The sequence below is a fragment of the Pseudorasbora parva genome, chromosome 4 (assembly GCF_024679245.1).
Source record: "Pseudorasbora parva isolate DD20220531a chromosome 4, ASM2467924v1, whole genome shotgun sequence".
NCBI classification, from domain to species: Eukaryota; Metazoa; Chordata; class Actinopteri; order Cypriniformes; family Gobionidae; genus Pseudorasbora; species Pseudorasbora parva.
The window spans coordinates 8023037-8044827 of NC_090175.1; the positions used below are offsets into that span (position 1 = coordinate 8023037).

Genomic DNA, 21791 nt, shown 5'->3' on the forward strand with positions numbered 1-21791 from the left:
CACCATCTTTTCCTTTACATTTTCGTGCTGCAACATTGTGGAAAAACATGTTGAAAGGAAGTTTTGACTTCTTCAATTGACACAAAAATCAATTGTGGATGAAGACAGAAGAATCTCTCAAAATAATCCAAGTTTAATCATAAATCGCCAGACAGTAAGACAGGTAGGAAAAACACACCATGACCAAACAAGGACTGAGTGCATGGCAGGAACTTAAATAGCCAACAAAGATTGTGGTAATTAATTAAACACAGCTTACCTAAATTAACTAATGATAAAGAGCGGGAAAACAGATCAAAAGAACACATAATGCAATTGATAACAAACCTCTAAAATTTCGATCATGACTGTGACAACCTTCAGTTTAAGACGGCTCAAACATATTAGAAGACTTACAAAAGGTGTTTATGAAGAAGATAGTCTCATCTTAAATCCTGTAAATGGAAGTCGAAAACCTGACCTGACCACAGACCGTAAAAAAATATACAAAATACCTTCCACTGAATAAAAGTTGAGCTACCAATGTCCGAATATGGCGTTCACATTTTGCGCTGATTTGGGACCCGAGTCTGCACAGTAGAGAGCAGGAAGTAGAGCCATGATTTCAAAAGACCACCCCACTCTCGCAGATGCAGGACAATTAATTTTGTTGCTGTGAAATAAACAGTTATGGAAATGTAGAAATTAAACTTAAAGCTCCAATCTACTCCCAAAAAACAGAAGAAAGTCTGTTGGTGCCTCAGTGATACCTTCACTCAGAGAACCCATCGATGTCAACTGTCAATCATGATGTCACACCCCCCATTTTTATAGCCTCAAATAACTAATACCAAACTTATTTAACAATAAAAAACATGTCCTGCTCTTGAAAAGAAATCAACAAGATAAAGACTGAACAGAAACCATCTTTGGGAAAATCTTATTTGAAATGTATTTTGATTGTTTAGTTTGTCTCACATCCCATTAGAATGCGTGGAGTTTTGAGCTATACTGGGACCACCTTGGACCTGATGCACTGCACCATCTAGAGGAAGGTACATGTAACTGTTGCTGTGTGCACATTATATTAGTGAGAAATTCACATTTGGAGTTGCCATGAAATCGAATTAAGTTTGTTAACGCATATGTTACTGGATTTATTGTGTCATCTGAGATTCTGGAGAGGCCTGGAAACTTTGGTGTGGTCCATATTGTGCATCTGGTGTGGCGTCCTTGATTACTGGAGATACTGGAGTAATGTCCATGTCATGGAGAGGCTCTGGTGTGGAGTCCATGTCATAAAGAGGCTCTGTTGTGGCGTCCATGTCATGAATAGGCTTGGGTGTGGTGGTCATGTCATGAAGAGGCTGTGGCGTGGCAGCCATGTCATAAAGAGGCTCTGGCGTGGCAGCCATGTCCTGAAGAGGCTCTGGTGTGGAGTCCATGTCCTGAAGAGGCTCTAGCATGGCAGCCATGTTGTGAAGAGGCTCTGGTGTGGTAGCCATGTCCTGAAGAGGCTCTGGTGTAGCGGCCATGTCCTGAAGAGGCTCTAGCATGGCAGCCATGTCGTGAAGAGGCTCTGGCGTGGCAGCCATGTTGTGAAGAGGATTTGGCGTTGAGGCTCTGGTGTGACGGCCATGTTATGAAGAGGCTCTGGCATGGCAACCATGTCTTGAAGAGGCCCTGGTGTTATGGCCATGTTATGAAGAGGCTCTGGCATGGCAGCCATGTCTTGAAGAGGCCCTGTGTGGCGGCCATGTTGAGAAGAGGCTCTGGCTTGGTGGCCACGTTGTCAAGAGGCTTTGGTGTCGAGGCCATGTCGTGGAGAGGCTCTGGAATGATGGCCATGTCATGAAGAGGCTCTCGTTTGGGGGCCATGTTGTGAGGGGCTTTGGCGTGGCGGCCATGTTTTGAAGAGGCTCTGGCTTGGTGGCCATGTCGAGAAGAGGCTCTGTTTTGGTGGCCATGTCGGAATAAGACTCTGGCAATGGCGGCCATGTCTTGAAGACGGCTCAGAGACTTGGGTAAAAAATACAAACACAGCTTTATTAAGGAAAATCAAACTTCAAGAATAGGGTTAAAACCACAGGGTAATCCAGATAATAAAGTAAAAACACAGGCAAGCAGGGCCAAAAATAATGCTTAGAAATGCATACACGTCATCACAAAACGTGTGAGAAAACACAGGGTTTATATACACTGAGATTAAAGGAGTACTTCAGCGCTGGGAAGATGAATCTGTATTTAAACTGGGTCATTAATGTAATAGAAATGTGAAATTATTTTTTAATTTAGTGGTTTTTATACTGAGAAAAGATAGAAAACATATTTTTGTCTCATGGGGATGAAAGACAACAATTCCCAGAATGCTTTGCTGCCCTACGAGGCCACTCCCTAAGCCAACGCTACTAGATTACTGAATCACTTTCACTTTCCCACCGTGACCGCGTTCATTTTCATAAAATCAGTTCAGTTAGAGAACAGACACTACAAGTAAAAACTGAACGTGTCAGTTCAATATGCGATTTAGCTGCTGAGGGAGTCTCACAGCCCAAAATGCTGCAGGAGTCAGATATATTGACAGTCATGGATGAGCTTGTGATGAGAGCTGAGGAAAGCTTAACTTACATAGGAATTAGTTTGAGAAGTTGAAAGACTTACTTTGCTCTGCTGGCCACACCGTTTAAAGATGAATGCCTGAGGCTGCAGCTGCGAGCTGAGTGCTGTGAGTGTGATCTCCATCCCCCACGCGTGAGTTGAAAACATGCTGAAATAGCTCCCTCTGCTGGCTGTAGTCTTTAGCCTCTGGCCCACGATTCCTCCGAAGGAGCAAATTGACAATATTTTTGTAATCGGAGGAATTTTTCCAGAAATAAAATGCATAAATCTCTTGTCTCATGGGGATATGGCGGGGGGGGGGGGTATATTCAAAATACTCATTTGAATATACTCCAGGGTTTCTATAGCCTGACAAGCCAGACCCACATCAAGATGTTTGGTCTGGAAACTCACCATAGACAGGGCTCAATCTGAGGGGCGGGATAAAAGGTTGTCTTTCAAACTCCCTCTGCACGTGATAGGATAGCGCTACACCAACCAGAGCAACGAAGGTGAAACAGAGCTCGCTGACAGATTAAACATTCGCCGTATCTGGTCGGCTAAACTCCGAACACATCTTCCCTTTTTAAGAATGACTTCAGTGCCGTTCTTTGTTCTTTTCTCAGAGAAAAGCTTAACTCCAAGTCTTCCAGAGTCGCGGTCAAAGCTGATTCGAAAGACCGCCGCCATTCGCCAGTTTCTGTGTTTACTAGACAACAGAAGCACGCAGACGCAACTCGGCCGTCGTCATTATGGCCCCGCCCGCCGACTTTATACACGACGTGATTGGCCCGTCCAGATTGTGAGGAATACAGCTCAGAAGGGTATTGAGAGTTTCTAGACGACACTTGCGGGCAAATTAAATTTGCTGCCGCTAGGGTGCGTCTAGATTTCTAGGCTAGGGTTTCTACTGATACAAAGCCATATGCTAATCGCTGAAGTAACCCTTTCACAAGCTAATGACACAGAGGTGGATGTAATCAGATAATGAGTCCAGGCAAATGTTCATGGGAAATATAGTTTATGATGGGATGGCTAAGGACTAGGATACATCATCACGTACATAGATTTTGATGTTAAAAACACCCACTGTATCTTACAGCACACAAGAGACACCAAAGGTCTTACATTTGGAAATAATCAAACATATCAGAGCATAGTAGAAAATATATAAAGAATTAAAGACATCAGCATGTAAAAGAATAATAATGCAACATAATGAATATACAAATTAATGATTATTAAATTAATGCATAGCTATCAATGACTAGAATTCATAAAGAATATATTAAAAAGATTCCTAAAAAGGAATGACATCAATCAAAACACTACATTTGAATACAAATAATTTAGTATATACCCGCATCCAAAATAATAAAAAGCATAATTCTACAAATAATGTAATAAACACTACAGATATGAAAATTCTGTCATCATTTACTCACCGTCAAGTTGTTTGAAACCTTTATGGGTGTCTTTGTTCTGCTGAAAACAAAGGAATGTATTTGGAAGAATGTTTGTAACCAAGCAGATCTCAGCAGCCATTGACTACCATGGAATTTTCCCCCAGTATCATAGTCAATGGCTGCTGAGATCTGCTTGGTTACAAACATTCTTCCAAATATATTCCTTTGTTTTCAGCAGAACAAAGTCACTCATACAGGCTTGGAACAACTTGAGGGTGAGTAAATGATTAAAGGTTCAGTGTGTAGTATTTATGAGGATCTATTGACAGAAATCCAATATAATATACACAACTGTGTTTTCAGTGGAGTATATGGAACTTACTTCATGTACCATATGTTTTTATTACATTTAAATGAGCAATTTCTATCTACATTCACCGCGCTTCCCCGTACAGTGAAATGGTCATTTTGCGTCGTCATGTTTCTACAGTAGCCCTAAACGGACAAACTGCTCTACAGAGCGCTAGTCACTCTCTGCCCTCCAAAGTCAACATTTTTGTCCTGTGTCAGCCACCGTAGCTTCTATACACAGCAAAATCCCCAAAGTTAAATTACCTATACTTAGAGAACATATGGTCCCTCTCTACATAGATTTAAAATAACTGAATCAGTGTTAAAGTTAATGACATAATTAAGTGATTAATTAAGTGATGATTGAGCATCAGTGATAAACACCTGCTGTTAACAAGCAGAATCAGTGAAGGACAGAATAACATGAACTACAACTGACTTCAGCCACAGTCTTAGATGAAATCAACTGAAGATAAAAGAAGACATTAGATCTCTGAAGATCTCAGCAGAGGATTAAACAACTCCACAAACAGCATTACCAGCTTCACACATTACTAACCAGACTGTTGTAACATTGTCTTTTATACGTCTACAGAAGCTCTTATTACGAATTAACAGAGCTTTTTTTAATCAGAAAAGCTGAATAAGTTTAAAAACAGACTGTGCACTAAACTCTTGTGAGTTTCTCTTATACACAGACATCAAGATTCAGCCTGTGGCTCAACAATAGTGACATGCTTCATGCCACAGTGCATTCTGGGAGCCATGGATGAGTTTAGCATGATGCACCAAGAATGCATTGTGGCATGAAGCATGTCACAGTTTTAGAGATTCATAGTCTGATTATTGATGTCTGTGTGTGAGAAAAGCACAAAGGAGTTAGAAGTATAATCATTCCTGTAGAGTCATAAGGCTATTATAATCAATTCTCAGGAGATCAGCAAATAAGGCCACTATATGAGGTTAACAACTGTATCATCAACAACAAGCCAACATCATCTGCCATCATCAATGTTCTCTTTCTGTTCTCACCAACTGTTGCAGCACCCAGAGAAAAAAAATATGTTAAAAAAGTCAAAGGTCAAGAGCCCAACTAAAGCAAACACTGATCTCCATAACGATGACTACAAACTAAATTATAATTTTCAATAAATCATCAACATCTATTGATTCTCAACAAGAGCTTCTGTAGATGTATAACGTCAGTCTGTTAGTAATGTGTGAAGCTGGTAATGCTGTTTGTGGAGTTGTTTAATCCTCTGATGAGATCTTCAGAGATTTAATGTCTTCTTGTATCTTCAGTTGATTTCATCTAAGGCTGTGGCTGAATCAGTTGTAGTTCTTGTGTTTCTCTATCCTTCAGTGATTTCTTAACAGCAGGTGTTCATCATTAATGCACAATCATCACTTAATGAATCACTTAATTAGCTTTATAACTTTAACACTGATTCATAGTTATTTTAACTCTATGTAGAGAGGGACCATATGTACTCTGAGTAGAGTTAATTAACTCTTTATTTTGCTGTGTATGTTCTCTGAAAGGGAGGGGTGAGTGTTTGGGGTGCAATTCACAACCTCACCACTAGATGCCGCTAAAAATCACACATTGCATCTTTAATCATAGTAACAGTAAACTGATTTTGCTAAGGTTGCTCAATAAGAACAAAACATCTTCACTAGTAGGATTTTTTTTAAACATCAACTGTTAAGTCAGAGAGAGTGGATATGTTATAAGTGAATCTAAAGGGGAAAAGTAAATAATTTAACAAAGACATGATATGACCACTTGGATTAATCATTTGTCTATGTTATTATATGTAGAATCCTGGTCTTCAGGGTCATCTGTGTCACAGGATCTCTTCATTTTCTAGAGAAGAAGTGAACATATGCGTCACAGATAAGATCTCATATTACACCTTCACAAAAGCAGCAGAATAACTCACATCCAGTGTGTCGTATTCAGCACATCTGGACTTGGGGTCAAGGGTCATGTAGGCGTCCTCAGGAGACTCGACCTGATGACACACAATGATGAGAGAGTTAATTCTCCTTTTATAACTGACAGGACACACAAGAGAAGAAGCAAGAGAAGATTGCCACACTGTTGCCACTCGTGATCCTCTGTGGTTTCGCTCTTCTGATGAAGTCGCTCGTTTCCTGTGAGAGAAGAAGAAATGAACATGAACACAAACCGACTGTGAATCTTTATGACGGTCCAGATACAGAGTCTCTCTCACCTTCTGATCAACAGCCCGACGACGAGCATCAGTATCACAGTCATGACAACGGCTGCAGTGATTCCCACTGGGACTGTGATTAAATTCTTTATAGCTTCAGCTGTGCAGACGAGAGAAAGAGAGAAACTCTTCTGAGACCAGTGCTTTCACCCACTACATACAGACAATGACCTACAAAACTACTGAGATTCTCACCGTTAACCCTTTCGGTTTCAGACATTTAAATACAAGTACCAGCAAAACAATACCTACGTCTGTTGAGGTGGTAAACAGAGAGTGAAACAGACGCTGATCTCTGAGAGCCATATTTATTCTGAGCCTCACAGTAGAAGCGTCCACTGAAACTGGAGCTAAAGCTGGAGATGCTGAAACTCTGTCCAGATCCAACAGCTGAGGTTTGATCCTCCTTAAACCAGCTGAAGTTCACAGCAGGAGGGTTTGAGTCACTGCTGCAGCTCAGAGTCACTGAATCTCCCTCCACTATTTCAGACGGACTGACGGACACTGAGACGCTGTCCAAATTCTTCAGATTTGAAGGATCTGAAGATTTAAAAAAAAAATGGGATTCAGTAAGACCCCAATGATTAAACAGTTATCATCCAGAACTGATCAAAAGTAAAGGCAGACTCACACATGAGATTCACGTTCACAGGAGCAGAGATCTGAGATCCATGTTTGTTTCTAGCAGAGCATTCATATTTTCCACTGGCCTCAGACTCAATATTAGTGATCCTGTAGGTGTCGCCAGATCCCAGAAGTATTCCTCCTTTAAACCAGCTGATTTCTGCAGGAGGGTTTGAATCACTGCTGCAGCTCAGAGTCACTGAATCTCCCTCCACTATTACAGACGGACTGACAGACACTGAGACGCTCTTTGGAGGATCTGAAGAAAAGACTCATATTACTCACAGTCGATCATTTGATCAGTCAGGATTGAGTTTAGCTGAACAGGTGAAAGTGTGTGACGTATATCTGACGCTGAGAGTGACGGCAGGAGACGACAGATGTTCCTGATCTCTCTCCTGATCTCTCGCTGCACAGCTGTAGTTTCCCGTATCATCACTGCTGACCGACTCCAGCAACAGCTCATTCCTGCCACTCCATTCGGATAAAGGCTTGCCGTTTTTATACCAGAGAAAGGTTGCTTTATCTGAGAGGTTACAGGTGGTCTTACAGACTAAAACTGGGGATTGTTTCTCAACGACCTCTTCAGGAATCTCCACTCTGAGCTCTGAAATCAGACAAAACTGATTTTATATGAAAGAGCAGAGTCAAATCTGTCAGAGCAAAATTAGTTTGACTGTACCTGTGACTTTGAGCTCAATCCCAGGAAAACCCACAAATCTTTGCTTTTCTACATTTGTCAGGATTCTGAGGCAGTACATTTCTTCATCCTCACGTCTCACATTACTGAGTTTGAGAATGAAGGATAGGTCTTTAATGTGAAAATACTGAACTGACTGCTCCAACAGATTGATGACCTTGAAATCAGCTGGCTTTATGAGTCCAAAATATCTTGGTCACAGTGAAATTATCTGGGTGTTTATAAGTGCCTGATAAACTTGTTTTTGAACAATGGATCATGACCATAATGTGCTGCTAATGCAGCTGGTCAAGCAAATGTTTGTGCTTTGTTTGTTTGATATATAACTGTAAATAAATCTATTGAAATACTGGTCTATAACTCCTCCCTGAACCTCCCGCTGCCCTGTATCTTGCTCTCTCGCCGATGTCCTTTTCAGTCAGAACATGTTTCACACAGCAGGATTTTAAATTGCAGACGGGTGTAGATATTTAGCATGCCAAATATATCTCACGTGTGTCAGCGACTCATCTGGGATTTTCTCAGATCATGTCTTTGATAATTCATGCTACGTGATTGTCACGCACGAGAGCGAACACCAATTTGCCAATGATTTCAGGCATTTGTCTGCGATTGGGACTTTATTTCTGTCATAGACCTACAGAATTTCTTACAGATAATTAACGAAGATTTAGATGTTGATTTTTGGTTACAAATAAAAGTTTAGTTTGAAGTGACCAGTGTTTTCTTTTGTCTTCAGTGATCAGTGTTTGCTTTAGTTGGGTTCTTGACCCTTGACTTTTTAACAACAGTTTTTGCCTGGCTTAGTAATGGAACTACACTGGGGTAAGAGCCCTGGTTTAAGCCAACCAATGGGGGGTTTAGAATAACACTGTTCAGCTGGTTTATGTGCCAGGATAGCTGATGGCCGCTCCACAGACTCTGGACCCAGCCCAGACTCTGGAGGGATGCATTTATCTTTAGTGCTAAGCAACGACGTCAGCTTCTTTGACTGTGCCCGAACGAGCAAATCTTCCATATAGTTCAGCATGCGGATGCCCTGAAATCTCAGAGGAGCCAGAACTGAACTTCGTGTATGTGCGGCGAGATAGTTTTTAGACTGAAAGAAAGAACCTGATAGTGGTATGCTTCGCCCTCAAAAGCAAACCTGAGGAACTTCCTGTGTTGAGGAAGGATGGAAACATCGAAATATGCGTCCTTTAAATCTGTTGTGACACATCAGACCTAATCTAACACAATCGGTTTCAGAGTGTGCATTTTGAACTTTAGTTTCTTGACTGCACAATTTAGCTGATGCAGATCTAGAATGGGACACAGCCCTCCATCCTTCTTCAGACCTATAAAGTACCAGCTGTAAAACCCTGACTCTCTGCTGTGAGGAGGGACCCCCCTCTAAAGCCTCTTTCAGCAAGAGAGTCTGTACTTCTTGTTCCATAACCAGAGCCTGCTACGGGCTGACCACTGTGGGTACCACCCCGTTGAATTTGGGTGGATATTTGGTTCCACACTGCCAGAAAATGTACTAAAGGAACCAGTCTTTCAAGGGGAATACCATCAAATACCTGACACCACTGTCATCAGGGCTTCTTTGCCGAAGCCTTCCTGGAGAAAATAACAGTCCTCAGATCTGCTTTACGCCTGGAAGACTTGTGATTGGTGCGCCGACCCCTAGTCTCTTTGTGGAGGGGCTCGGGCAGCAACGCTCTCCGGTTTCTGTATTCTGTTTTGGTATAAGGAGGACACACTCGGCCCAGCAGCAACATGAATGTGAGATTTGCAAGGAAGGAATTTTTGAAACGCTGCTGCTTGTTTCTTTATCTCTTGAAACCTTTCAACAACTACATTACCTAAATTGCCGAACAAGCCAGCAGGGGAGATAGGAACATCCAACAGAAACGTTTCATCCCTTTCTTTAATCTCTGATAAATTCAGCCACAGATATCTCTCCATGTCCACCAGGGCTGCCATTGAATGGCCGATAGACTTGGCCATCTCCTTGGTGGCCAGAAGAGACAAATCAGCAATACTCCTAATCTCCGCTATTGTTTCTCTTCCTAGTTCTTCACACTTGTCATCCATGTTCTTCAGCAGCTCAGCCTCACAGTGCTCACAGTCAGTCCCCTCGAAGGCTGCTTGAGCATGCTCCAGTCCCAGACAATCAACACAGAGCACATGCGTGTCCCCATCCGTAATATAACGAGTACAGGGAGACACACTGTCTGAATTGCTTGTTAAGCCATTTTTTGTTGTTGTTGTTGTTTTACAGAAAGACACTTATTGACAAATGATTTGAAACAGCACTTGGGAATACACAGAAGCTGACATTGTCTGGTTCAGGGGTGCTTTATAGTTACCTGGTCAATAATGTCACCTGCCTATGATATCCCATCACGCTACTGGACTGATTTCATGAGTGCTTTATGACGCAATCATGTAGAAGCATCCCCGCAGCACTTGACACAGCGCAAGTTCCCTTAAAAGGGAACTCAATTTCAAGAGTCAAGAACCCAACTAAAGCAAACACTGAACACCATAATGGTAAAATGTTATTATTTTCAACCAGTGCTACGAAGTAAACAGGTTAATTTCGAAAAGTTAATAGCCTCTAAATAAAACAAGATCAACATATGAGCTTATGCTGTGGACAATTAGTTTAGAAACAATAACTTCCAAAAAAAAACAAGGTTTAGGTTGAGACTCACCTGGAATCCCGAGCAGAGTAACCAGAGGTAAAAGACAAATCATTCTGGAAGACAAAGTTTTCATGATTATTAAAGTAATAGTATTTGCATGATTTCAGATACATAATTTTTCCTAAGACAGCAACAACAATCAATCAATCTGCACATAAACTGTAAATAATTAGATAACTGTCCTACCTCGCGTCAGTGTAAGGTTTGTGTATTAAAATGAGAGCCGATCTGTTTGGAGAACTTTGTTTCAATAATGTTAACACCCTTCCTGTGTTTCTTAATTTCCTCTGTGTGAGTGGAAAATCCTTCACTATGGCAGATTCTACATAATCATGCGCTCTTAAATCAACACACATGACAAATTAAAATGAAGTTTAATGACGTTCAAGTTATAGAATATTGAGAATACAACTGAAACCAAAGCTAATGTAATACTTACTGAAAAACATGTCTATGCATCAATTTGCCACAATATTTACCTTTATGTTTTCGCACTGCAACGCTGTGAACAAAATGTTGAAAGGACATTGGTGAAGTTTTGACTTCTTGGGTAAATAGTCATCACACACAAAAAACCATATTGGAGCATTTTTTGCATTTTACGATTTACTGTCCCTTTGCGCCTTCTTTTTGTGGAAATATTACTGTTGTAACACTGGTGTTCAGGCAGGAAGACAAAGACAGAAGAATCTCTCAAAATACTCCAAGTTTAATCATAAATCTCCAGACAGTGAGACAGGTAGGAAAAACACACCATAACATACCATGATCGGTAAAGGACTGACTGCATGAAAGAACTAATGCCGCATTCCAGCCCTTATGAAAAATAACCATTGTTTTATTATAGTTCAGTCAGGACCACTTTGAGAATGAAATTAATTGACAATCTTTGATTTGGCGAAAGGCTTAGGCTCAAAGATACTCGTGCTGCCATACTAGGCAGCTTGAGATACATCCTTGAAACAGAATCCTCCAACACAATAACGTTGTTGAATTCTATGCGTCAGATAACTACTAAAGACAGCGTGTCTAAGAGGAGCGTGGCTCCTGAAATCATTGGAGGTAGCGTACCTCAAAAGGGTAGGGAACACGGTTCCTTGACTAATTTCATAATCTGATCATACGTGATCAGAGGAATATAGAAGCCAGACTAAACTTGATACATAGGACACTCTGAATTTATTTACAAACCCCCAACAACTATGTGAGACTTAACATTACCAACGAGCGTTGTATGGATAAAAATTCCTGAAGCATAAGAATTGGAGAGATAAAGTTCTATGTTGTTGGTTCTGAATCGCTTGTAGCCTTACAGCCATGTTAGATGAGGCATTTTGAATTGCCGATAGGGCAGCTCAAAGGCTGTAAATGTCTGTGTGACGGACTGTTGAATTCTATGCGTCAGATTGCGTAACTACTAAAGACAGCGTGTCTAAGAGGAGCGCGGCTCCTGAAATCATTGGAGGTAGCGTACCTCAACGGGGTAGGGAACGCGGTTCCTTGACTAATTTCAGAATCTGATCATGCGTGATCGGAGGAATAGAGAAGCCAGACTATACTTGATACATAGGATACTCTGAATTTATTTACAAAACCCCAACAACCTTATGTGAGACTTAACATTACTTTTATTTGTGACGCTATGAAAGAGTGAATCCCTCATGTATGAGGCAGCGCGTGTCTGTGTAGGCCTACCTACCATTAAAATGTGAAATACAGATTTTTCGCCTTCACGCTCTTTAATTTCATGATTCAACGAGTTATCTGGGTCAAAGCGTTGCACATTAAGAATTTGCTTGGCATTATAATGCATGGTATTCATTGACCGCACACTGCTCTGAACTTAAACAATCTTAAGCATTGTTGTGTGCAGGCATTAGAATGCTCTGAAACGTGAAGCTCACATTTATTTAATGAAGTCATAGCCTTTGAGGTTTGCAGGATCATGATAACGTTATAAGTTTTCTCTTTATTTAAATCTAGCTACCACAATTTCTTGTACTCAGGCAGTTTGGCGTGACTTTGCCTTAAACACTACAAAGTTGTGAGTCATGGTATGAAGTTGTAATTTACAGGCTCAGAAACCTACCTGGAAAGCATCATTAAATAGCCAACAAGAATAAAGGTAATTAATTAAACACAGCTCACCTAAATTAACCAATGATTAGGAGCGGGAAAACAGAACAAAGCCACACGATGCAATTGATAACAAAAGTCCATGATAACACAAATTCCAACTTGCTTTTATATCTCTTTCATGAAATAAAAGTAGTCAAAGAGTGAACCATGAAATCTTGTGTTCGAAATCTTTGTGCTTCTTCCCTTTATTTCATAACTGAACTCTCACAAGTTTATGATCAGACCGTCACTCTGCACCTGTACAGCGCTCACTGACCTGACCATAGACCGTAAAAAAAATGGACAATACCTTCCACTGAATAAAAGTGAAGCTGCCAACCTCTGAATATGGCGCTGACATCTTGCGCTGATTTGGGACCCGAGTCTGTGCAGTAGAGAGCAGGAAGTAGAGTGGCGGTTTCAAAAGCCCGCCCAAACTCTCACAGATGCAGGACAATTTATATTGGTGGGAAATAAACATTTATGAAAATGTAGAACTTACCTTTGGAGTTGCCATGAAATCGAATTAAGTTTGTTTATGCATATGTTACTTGTTTTATTGTGTCGTCTATAATGGCTGGAGACTGGTTTGGTGTACATATCGTGAAGAGGCTCTGGCATGGTGTCCATGATTGCTGGAGACTCTGGAGTGGTGGCCATGTCGTGAAGAGGCTCTGGTGTGGTGAAGAGGCTCTGGTGTGGTGGCCATGTCGTGAAGAGGCTCTGGTGTGGTGGCCATGTCCTGAAGAGGCTGTGGCGTGGCGGCTATGTTGTGAAGAAGCTCTGGCATGGAGGCCATGTTGTGAAGAGGCTCTGGTGTGATGGCCATGTTGTGAAGAGGCTCTGGCGTGGCGGTCATGTTGTGAAGAGGCTCTGGTGTGGCAGCCATGTTGTGAGCTCTGGTGTGGTGGCCATGTCATGAAGATGCTCTGACACAGAGGCCATGTTGTAAAAAAATCTCTGGGGTGGCAGCAATGTCATGAAGAGGCTCTGGTGTGGCAGTCACGTTGTGAAGAGGCTCTGGTGTGGCGGTTATGTTGTAAAGAGGCTCTGGTGTGGTGGCCATGTCATGAAGAGGCTCTGGTGTGGCAGCCATGTCGTGAAGAGTATCTGGTGTGACGGCCATGTTGTGGAGAGGCTCTGGCATAGCGTTCATGTTGTGAAGAGGCTCTGGCATGGAGGCCATATCGTGAAGATGCTCTGGTGTGGTGGCCATGTCATGAAGAGGCTCTGGTGTGGTGGCCATCTCGTGAAGAGGCTCTGGTATGGTTGTCATGTTGTGAAGAGGCTCTGGTGTGGTGGCCATGTTGTGAAAAGGCTCTGGTGTGGTGGCCAACTCGTGAAGAGGCTCTGGTGTGGTGGCAATGTTGTGAAGAAGATCTGGTGTGGTGGTCATGTCGTGAAGAAGCTCTGGTGCGGTGGCCATGGTGTGAAGAGGCTCTGGTATGGTGGCCATGTCGTGAAGAAGCTCTGGTGTGGTGGCCATGTTGTGTAGAGGCTCTGGTGTGGTGGCCATGTTGTGAAGAAGCTCTGGTGTGGTGGCCATGTCGTGAAGAGGCTCTGGTGTGGTGGCCATGTTGTGAAGAGGCTCTGGTGTAGTGGCCACTTCATGAAGAGGTTCTGGTGTGGTGGCCATGTCACAAAGAAGCTCTGGTGTAGCAGCCACTTCGTGAAGAGGCTCTGGTGTAGTGGCCATGTCATGAATAAGCTCTGGTGTGGCAGCCATGTTGTGAAAAAAGCTCTGGTGTGGCAGCCATGTCATAAAGGGGCTCTGGTGTGGTGGCCATGTTGTGAAGAGGCTCTGGTGTGGCGGCCATGTGTGAAGAGGCTCTGGTGTGGCGGCCATGTGTGAAGAGGCTCTGGTGTGGCGGCCATGTGTGAAGAGGCTCTGGTGTGGTGGACATTTAATGAAGGGGCTCTGGTGTGGCGGCCATGTGTGAAGAGGCTCTGGTGTGGTGGCCATGTCATGAAGAGGCTCTAGTGTGGCGGCCATGTGTGAAGAGGCTCTGGTGTGGCAGCCATGTGTGAAGAGGCTCTGGTGTGGCGGCCATGTTTGAAGAGGCTCTGGTGTGGCGGCCATGTGTGAAGAGGCTCTGGTATGGCGACCATGACATGACAAGTGAGGATTTGGGAAAAGTTGTGAGCATTGGGCATAAGATCATAAGACTAGGAATTGCTGAACACCTCCAGGAAGCCAAGATTTAATGGGATTGTTGAGCCCGTAACAAAAAAATTATTTAAATGCAACTTCTTCAAATGGCACTCGATATGACAGCTCACAAAACTGACAAACATAGTACTCAATCAATGGGTACTCCTGACAAAGACACAATATCAGATTGACCAGGTCCATGATGATCTGAAATGCACTCAGTTGTTGGATGTGTAATTAGCCAAGTCTTCTGTTACGTAACTGCTCAGAGACTTGAGTTACAAATCCAAACACAGCTTTATTAATTAAGGAAAATCCACAATCAAAATCCAAGAATAGGGTCAAAACCAAAGGCAATCCAGATAATAACAGAGTACAAAACACAGGGAAACAGAGAAATCCAGGAAGACAAGCAGAAGCTCAAAACCAGAAATAATGCTCAGAAATGCAGTGTAACGTGCAAGACATCACAAAAAGTGCAAGAAAACACAGGGTTTATATGCACAGAGATTAACAAGCTAATGACACACAGGTGGATGTAATCAGATAATGAGTTCAGGCAAAAGTGTATGGGAAATATAGTTCATGATGGGATGGCAAAGGACTAGGATACATCATCACGTACATAGATTTTGATGCTAAAAACACTCACTTGATCTTACAGCACACAAGAGACACCAAAGGTCTTACATTTGGAAATAATCAAACATATTAGAGCATAGAATATATATTAAGAATTAAATCAAACATATTAGAGCATAGAATATATATTAAGAATTAAAAACATCAGCATGTAAAAGGATAATAATGCAACATAAGGAATATAAAAATGAATGATTCAATTAATACAGCTATCAATGACTAGAATTCATAAAAAATAGATTGATAAGATTCCTAAAAAGGAATGACATCAATCAAAACACTACATTTGAATACAAATAATTTATTATATACCCGCATCCAAAAGAATAAAAAGCATAATTCTACAAATACCATAATAAACACTACAGATGATAAAAGTAGGAGGTTAAAGGGACAGTTCACCCAAAAATGAAAATTCTCTCATCATTTACTCTCCCTTAAGTTGTTTGAAACCTGTATGAGTGTCTTTGTTCTGCTGAACACAAAGGAATATATTTGGAAGAGTGTTTGTAACCAAGCAGATCTCGGCAGCCATTGACTACCATAGTATTTTTTCCCCAGTATCATAGTCAATGGCTGCCGATATCGTCTTGGTTACAAACATTCTTCCAAATATCTTCCTTTCTGTTCAGCAGAACAAAGAAATTTATTTTCATAATTTATTTGGAACAACTTGAATGTGATTAAAGGGGGGGTGAAACACTCAGTTTCAGTCAGTGTCATGTCAATCTTGAGTACCTATAGAGTAGCATTGCATCCTGCATATCTCCGAAAATTCTTTATTTTTTAAATAATTATATAAGAAAGATGCGCTGTTCCGAGTCTTTCCGAAAAAAGCCGAGCGGGTGGGGGCGTGTCGTGTGAGCGGAGCTAAATAATGACGTGTGCAGCAGCGCGCTGTGTGTTGAGTCGAGTGCGTCGTAAAGCTGTCTCATCCCTAACAGCGGGAAAAAAACTTTATTCAAAATAAAAATATGGCTTTTAATCAGATACAGCCATACATCTATGATCCGGAATCAGACCCAGAGGCTGCAGTTGAACAGGAGCAGCAGCAAAAACGACTAGAGCAGGACGTCTCTATGTGGTAAGTTACAAGTTATACACTAACTATATAATATGCTTAGCGGCTTGTGTTATTTACATATTTATACTTGAATTATATCGTCGTATTTTTGTCTTTGAAGGTGTACATGTGGGAAGTGCAGTTGTGCACGTGTGTTTGTGTGTTTACGCGTGGTTTGTGTAGACAGTAAGCGGACTAAAAAAAACACAGACATTTGAAGCAGTCTCACTCACCCTTCTAACGTTGGGACTGCTCCATCCTTCAGCATTAGGCGATTGGGAAAAGCCGGCGTCGAGCTGGGCCTTGTTTATGAAACAGTCGGCACCGAAATGCAGCGAACAGATATAAACATTCGCGCAACTCAGTTGCTGATCCGGAAAAGCAAATTACATCCACTGTTGCCTTAACGCGGGTTTTTGGGGAATCTGTGCAGGACTGTCTTGGTCTGGCACCCAAAAACGCACTTTTTTGGGTGACATTGTTAGTTGTGCACATCACCTGTGCAGCGCAGCCTACGAGCCAGCGCTTTGATGGGCGTAGGCTGTTGCTTTCGCTCTCTCCCTCTCTCTCTCTCACGCGCTTCCGGTAGAATTGTCCGTAAGGCCCATACAAGGATATTCCGCCCCCACTAACATCAAAGGGGACGCATGATCGCAAAAAACTTGCCGAAACTTATGACTAACCGGAAGTAGTATTTTTGACAAAGAAATACTCCCATCAAACGTCCACCTTAACTTTTGAAACTTTGTCTATGTTTAGTATGGGATTCCAAGTCTTTAACAGTGTAAAAAGATCAGTATGCATGAAACAGCATTTCACCCCCCCCCCCCCCTTTAAATGCTTTTATGGGCGAACTAGCCCTTTAAAGGTTCAGTGTGTAGTATTTATGAGGATCTATTGACTGAAATCAAATATAAAATACATAAATATGTTTTCAGTGGAGTATAATTACTTCACTTACTTCATGTACCATATGTTTTTATTACATTTAAATGAGCAATTTCTATCTACATACACCGCGCTTCCCCTTACAGTGAAATGGTCATTTTGCGTCGTCATGTTTCTACAGTAGCCCTAAACGGACAAACTGCTCTACAGAGCGCTAGTCACTCTCTGCCTCAGAGGACGACATCTTTGTCCTGTCTCAGCCCCGTAGCTATGTGCTCCGAAAGGGAGCGTTGGGGGGTGCAATTCACAACCTCACCACTGGATGCCGCTAAAAATCACACATTGCACCTTTAATCATATTAACAGTAAACTGACTTTACTAAAGTTGCTCAAGTAAGAAAAAAATACCTTCACTACCATAAAAAAAAAATAATAAAATAAAACAGTTAGGTCAGAGAGAGTGCAAATCTTACTAATGACTGAAAGACTTAAATTGCAAAAGTAAATTATAATTTTAAAAAGACATTACATGACCACTTGGATTCATCATTTGTCCATGTTATAATAAACAGGGTCCTGGTCTTCAGGGTCATCTGTGTCACAGGATCTCTTCATATTCTAGAGAAGAAGTGAACATATGCGTCACAAATAAGATCTTGTTACACCTTCACAACAGCAGCAGAATAACTCACATCCAGTGTGTCGTATTCAGCACATCTGGACTTGAGGTCAAGGGTCATGTAGGCGTCCTCAGGAGACTCGACCTGATGACACACAATGATGAGAGAGTTAATTCTCCTTTTATAACTGACAGGACACACAAGAGAAGAAGCAAGAGAAGATTGCCACACTGTTGCCACTCGTGATCCTCTGTGGTTTCGCTCTTCTGATGAAGTCGCTCGTTTCCTGTGAGAGAAGAAGAAATGAACATGAACACAAACCGACTGTGAATCTTCATGACGGTCCAGACACAGAGTCTCTCTCACCTTCTGATCAACAGCCCGACGACGAGCATCAGTATCACAGTCATGACAACGGCTGCAGTGATTCCCACTGGGACTGTGATTAAAGGCTTTATATCTTCAGCTGTGCAGACGAGAGAAAGAGAGAAACTCTTCTGAGACCAGTGCTTTCACCCACTACATACAGACAATGACCTACAAAACTACTGAGATTCTCACCTTTAACAGAGAGTGAAACAGACGCTGATCTCTGAGAGCCATATTTATTTTGAGCCTCACAGTAGAAGCGTCCACTGAAACTGGAGTTAAAGCTGGAGATGCTGAAACTCTGTCCAGATCCAACAGCTGAGGTTTGATTCTCCTTAAACCAGCTGAAGTTCACAGCAGGAGGGTTTGAGTCACTGCTGCAGCTCAGAGTCACTGAATCTCCCTCCACTATTACAGACGGACTGACGGACACTGAGACGCTCTTTGGAGGATCTGAAGAAAAGACTCATATTACTCACAGTCGATCATTTGATCAGTCAGGATTGAGTTTAGCTGAACAGGTGAAAGTGTGTGACGTACATCTGACGCTGAGAGTGACGGCAGGAGACGACAGATGTTCCTGATCTCTCTCCTGACCTCTCGCTGCACAGCTGTAGTTTCCCGTATCATCACTGCTGACCGACTCCAGCAACAGCTCATTCCCGCCGCTCCAATCGGATAAAGGCTTGCCGTTTTTATACCAGAGAAAGGTTGCTTTATTCGAGAGGTTACAGGTGGTCTTACAGATTAAAACTGGGGATTGTTTCTCAACGACCTCTTCAGGAATCTCCACTCTGAGCTCTGAAATCAGACAAAACTGATTTAATATGAAAGAGCAGAATCACATCTGTCAGAGCAATATTAGTTTGACTGTACCTGTGACTTTGAGCTCAAGCCCAGGATAACCCAGAAATCTTTCTTTTTCTTTATTTGTCAGGATTCTGAGGCAGTACATTTCTTCATCCTCACGTCTCACATTACTGAGTCTGAGACCGAATGTTTGGCCTTTATTGGGGAAGTACTGAACTCTGTCTCTGTAATCTGGACGATCCAACAGATTGATGGCCTCACCTTTAGCTGGGTTTACAGCCCAAAATGTCTCTGTTACAGTGAGATGATTTGGGTGTTTATAAATGCCTGATAAAACTGTTGATGAACCCTTTAGGACACATTTACTCATACTGGAGTACTGAACCTTCCATTCCTGACCGTAAATCCCTGGAAAATATAAAACGGGAAAACGCTGATTTTAAAAGTCATCTCTTAAACCGGGCAGTGTATTTGAGGTTTTATTTCAATGTTTTTCTCTAAATAACAAAAGCAAGTTAGATTTTCTTTATAAATCTTCTGTTTCACTGTTTGCGTTGATGGCCTTTATATAGTTTCTGTTCATTACAAACACTTCTCTTCAGTTTTACTTTACATTTCCTGTAAACATCCAAATACACAATAAAACAAAAGCAACATATAGGTTTGGCATTGTGGACATTTGGCATGTTGTTTAACCGTCTAATCTCCAGTGAAGTAACTTAATATAAGGTTTTGCTTCAGACTCACCAGGAATCACAAGCAGAGAAATCAGAGAGAAAAGACGAAACATTCTGGAAGACATTAAGCAGATGATTAACATCACACAAATATAACACACGTAAGGGTTTTTGTGTGGTTTCAGACAGATGTTGATCATTTTCATCAGGCAGCAACAAGTCAATCTGTGAGTCTGCAGCTCAGGATGAATCCATTAGACATATTTAGAGAACTGTCCTACCTTACTTTACTGTAACCTGCAGCAGAAAACAAAAGAGAGCTGACAGAGCTTGACCATGAGAACTTTATGTCAAAGTTTGTTTGCCTTCCTGACTCTCAACAGTTCCTCATCTGGATAAAATAATGCTCCTCCTTATGTCACATGACACTGGTGTAAATTATATGAGAACACACACTAGGTGGACAGATGAGCATCACTGTTTTTAAGACGTGTGTCAAGTTCAAAGAAAAACTCAAAAACACGTCCTGATGCATTCATTCAAACACTGAGAACACACCAGTGATTATTCTTAATCAGAGGACACTGAAATACTCCTGAAACTAAAGATGACACCCAATGAAGATCAACACTTCTGTGTGCTCCTTCCTCTTTTTCTTTCTTTGTTGCTGTCCAACACATTTTTGTGAATAACAGTTTCTGTTGAACTTCTTCAGTAAATATTCATCTAAAGGCCCTCATGTTACAAATCCCTCTAGATATGCCACATAAATCCAGTCAAACGGCAAAAAATCTATTGTGAATATGTTTAGCGATATTGAGTTTAGGATGGCAATGGCTATAATGATGAACTGAGAAAACTCACAGAAGGTGTAAAGTCTGGTAATGCCGTATTACAGTGAGTTTTAAATGAAAAGAGCTTGTAATCTTATTCTGTCCGTCATAACTGGAGGATACCGAAACAATACTTCCGGCATCTCTTCACCAACTCAACTCCAATAACTCTGCTTTTAATAGAGCCGAGTTATCAAGTAGTCTGGGGAACATAAAGGATAGTTCATCCAAAAATTCAAATTACCCCATGATTTACTCACACTCAAGTCATCCTAGGTGTATATGACATTCTTCTTTCAGACAAACACTCAGAGTTATATTAATAAATATCCTGGATCTTTCAAGCTTTATAATGGCGGTCCTGAACTTGAAGTCTAAAAAGCGCATCCATCTATTATAAAAGTGCTCCACACTGTCAGGTATACTGAAATGGAGGACCCAGATGCAGAGTGAACAAGGACAGTTTATTAACAAGACAGTTCAACAAGACACAAGAGGGTAGATGATGAGTGACAGTCTAAACATCTGGGCAGGGGACAGACATCACGACGGCAGGCAGGGAGGATGACCACTGAGACAAGTTCTGGGAGCCATTGAACTTGGGGACAGCTTGGGAAGCAACACCAGGCAGGGCGATGGTGGAACAATACAGGCAGAAACCTGAGGCTTGATGTTCTCACAGAATCAGCTCCCGTCTTGGCTAACAGGCAGTGGAGACAGCGGCCAGGGAAAGCTCAGGACACACAAGACAAGACTCTAGACAAGACAACAAGAAATAACAGACAAACTAATCACTATGACTAAATTAAACAAACCTAAATAATAACTGAAGCTAGCAAAATAGGAAGAAATAAAACAAAACCAATCTCTATAAATAACTGAACTAAAAATAAAAGTGGAAAACAGGAGAGAAATCAAATAAAAGGTAAGCTATCCAAAACAAGAAAACTGAACCATAAGGCTAGGGAGAAATACCAAAATAAAACCTGGAGAAAAATAAACTCTGAACTAAACTAGACTAAAAATACAGG

General features: G+C 41.6%; 2 protein-coding genes and 1 pseudogene across 3 annotated transcripts; all 3 read right to left on the reverse strand.

Annotated features, from left to right (window-relative positions):
• Positions 1-152: 152 nt before the first annotated feature.
• LOC137073869 (variable charge X-linked protein 1-like) lies at positions 153-2720 on the reverse strand. Of its 2 annotated transcripts, XR_010904811.1 has the most exons (3): positions 2641-2720; positions 305-1998; positions 153-259 (listed from the first exon to the last, which is right to left on the reverse strand). XR_010904811.1 is itself a non-coding variant. In XM_067442576.1 (2 exons), exon 2 carries the CDS (start codon positions 1572-1574, stop codon positions 1137-1139), a length of 438 nt encoding a protein of 145 aa, XP_067298677.1. In that variant the 5' UTR covers positions 1575-1998; positions 2641-2720; the 3' UTR covers positions 159-1136. The 2 variants fall into 2 exon arrangements, 1 of the variants encoding a protein (XP_067298677.1); XM_067442576.1 differs by having other exon boundaries at positions 159-1998.
• A 3409-nt stretch (positions 2721-6129) lies between these two features.
• LOC137073760 (B-cell receptor CD22-like) lies at positions 6130-8383 on the reverse strand (annotated as a pseudogene).
• An 8774-nt stretch (positions 8384-17157) lies between these two features.
• Positions 17158-20404, reverse strand: LOC137072787 (B-cell receptor CD22-like). The gene is made up of 9 exons (XM_067440713.1): positions 20209-20404; positions 19998-20041; positions 19317-19658; positions 18981-19241; positions 18693-18893; positions 18438-18537; positions 18303-18357; positions 18144-18215; positions 17158-18069 (listed from the first exon to the last, which is right to left on the reverse strand). The coding sequence occupies exons 2-9, from the start codon at positions 20038-20040 to the stop codon at positions 17998-18000; spliced, it is 1146 nt and encodes a 381-aa protein (XP_067296814.1). The 5' UTR covers position 20041; positions 20209-20404; the 3' UTR covers positions 17158-17997.
• Positions 20405-21791: the final 1387 nt, after the last annotated feature.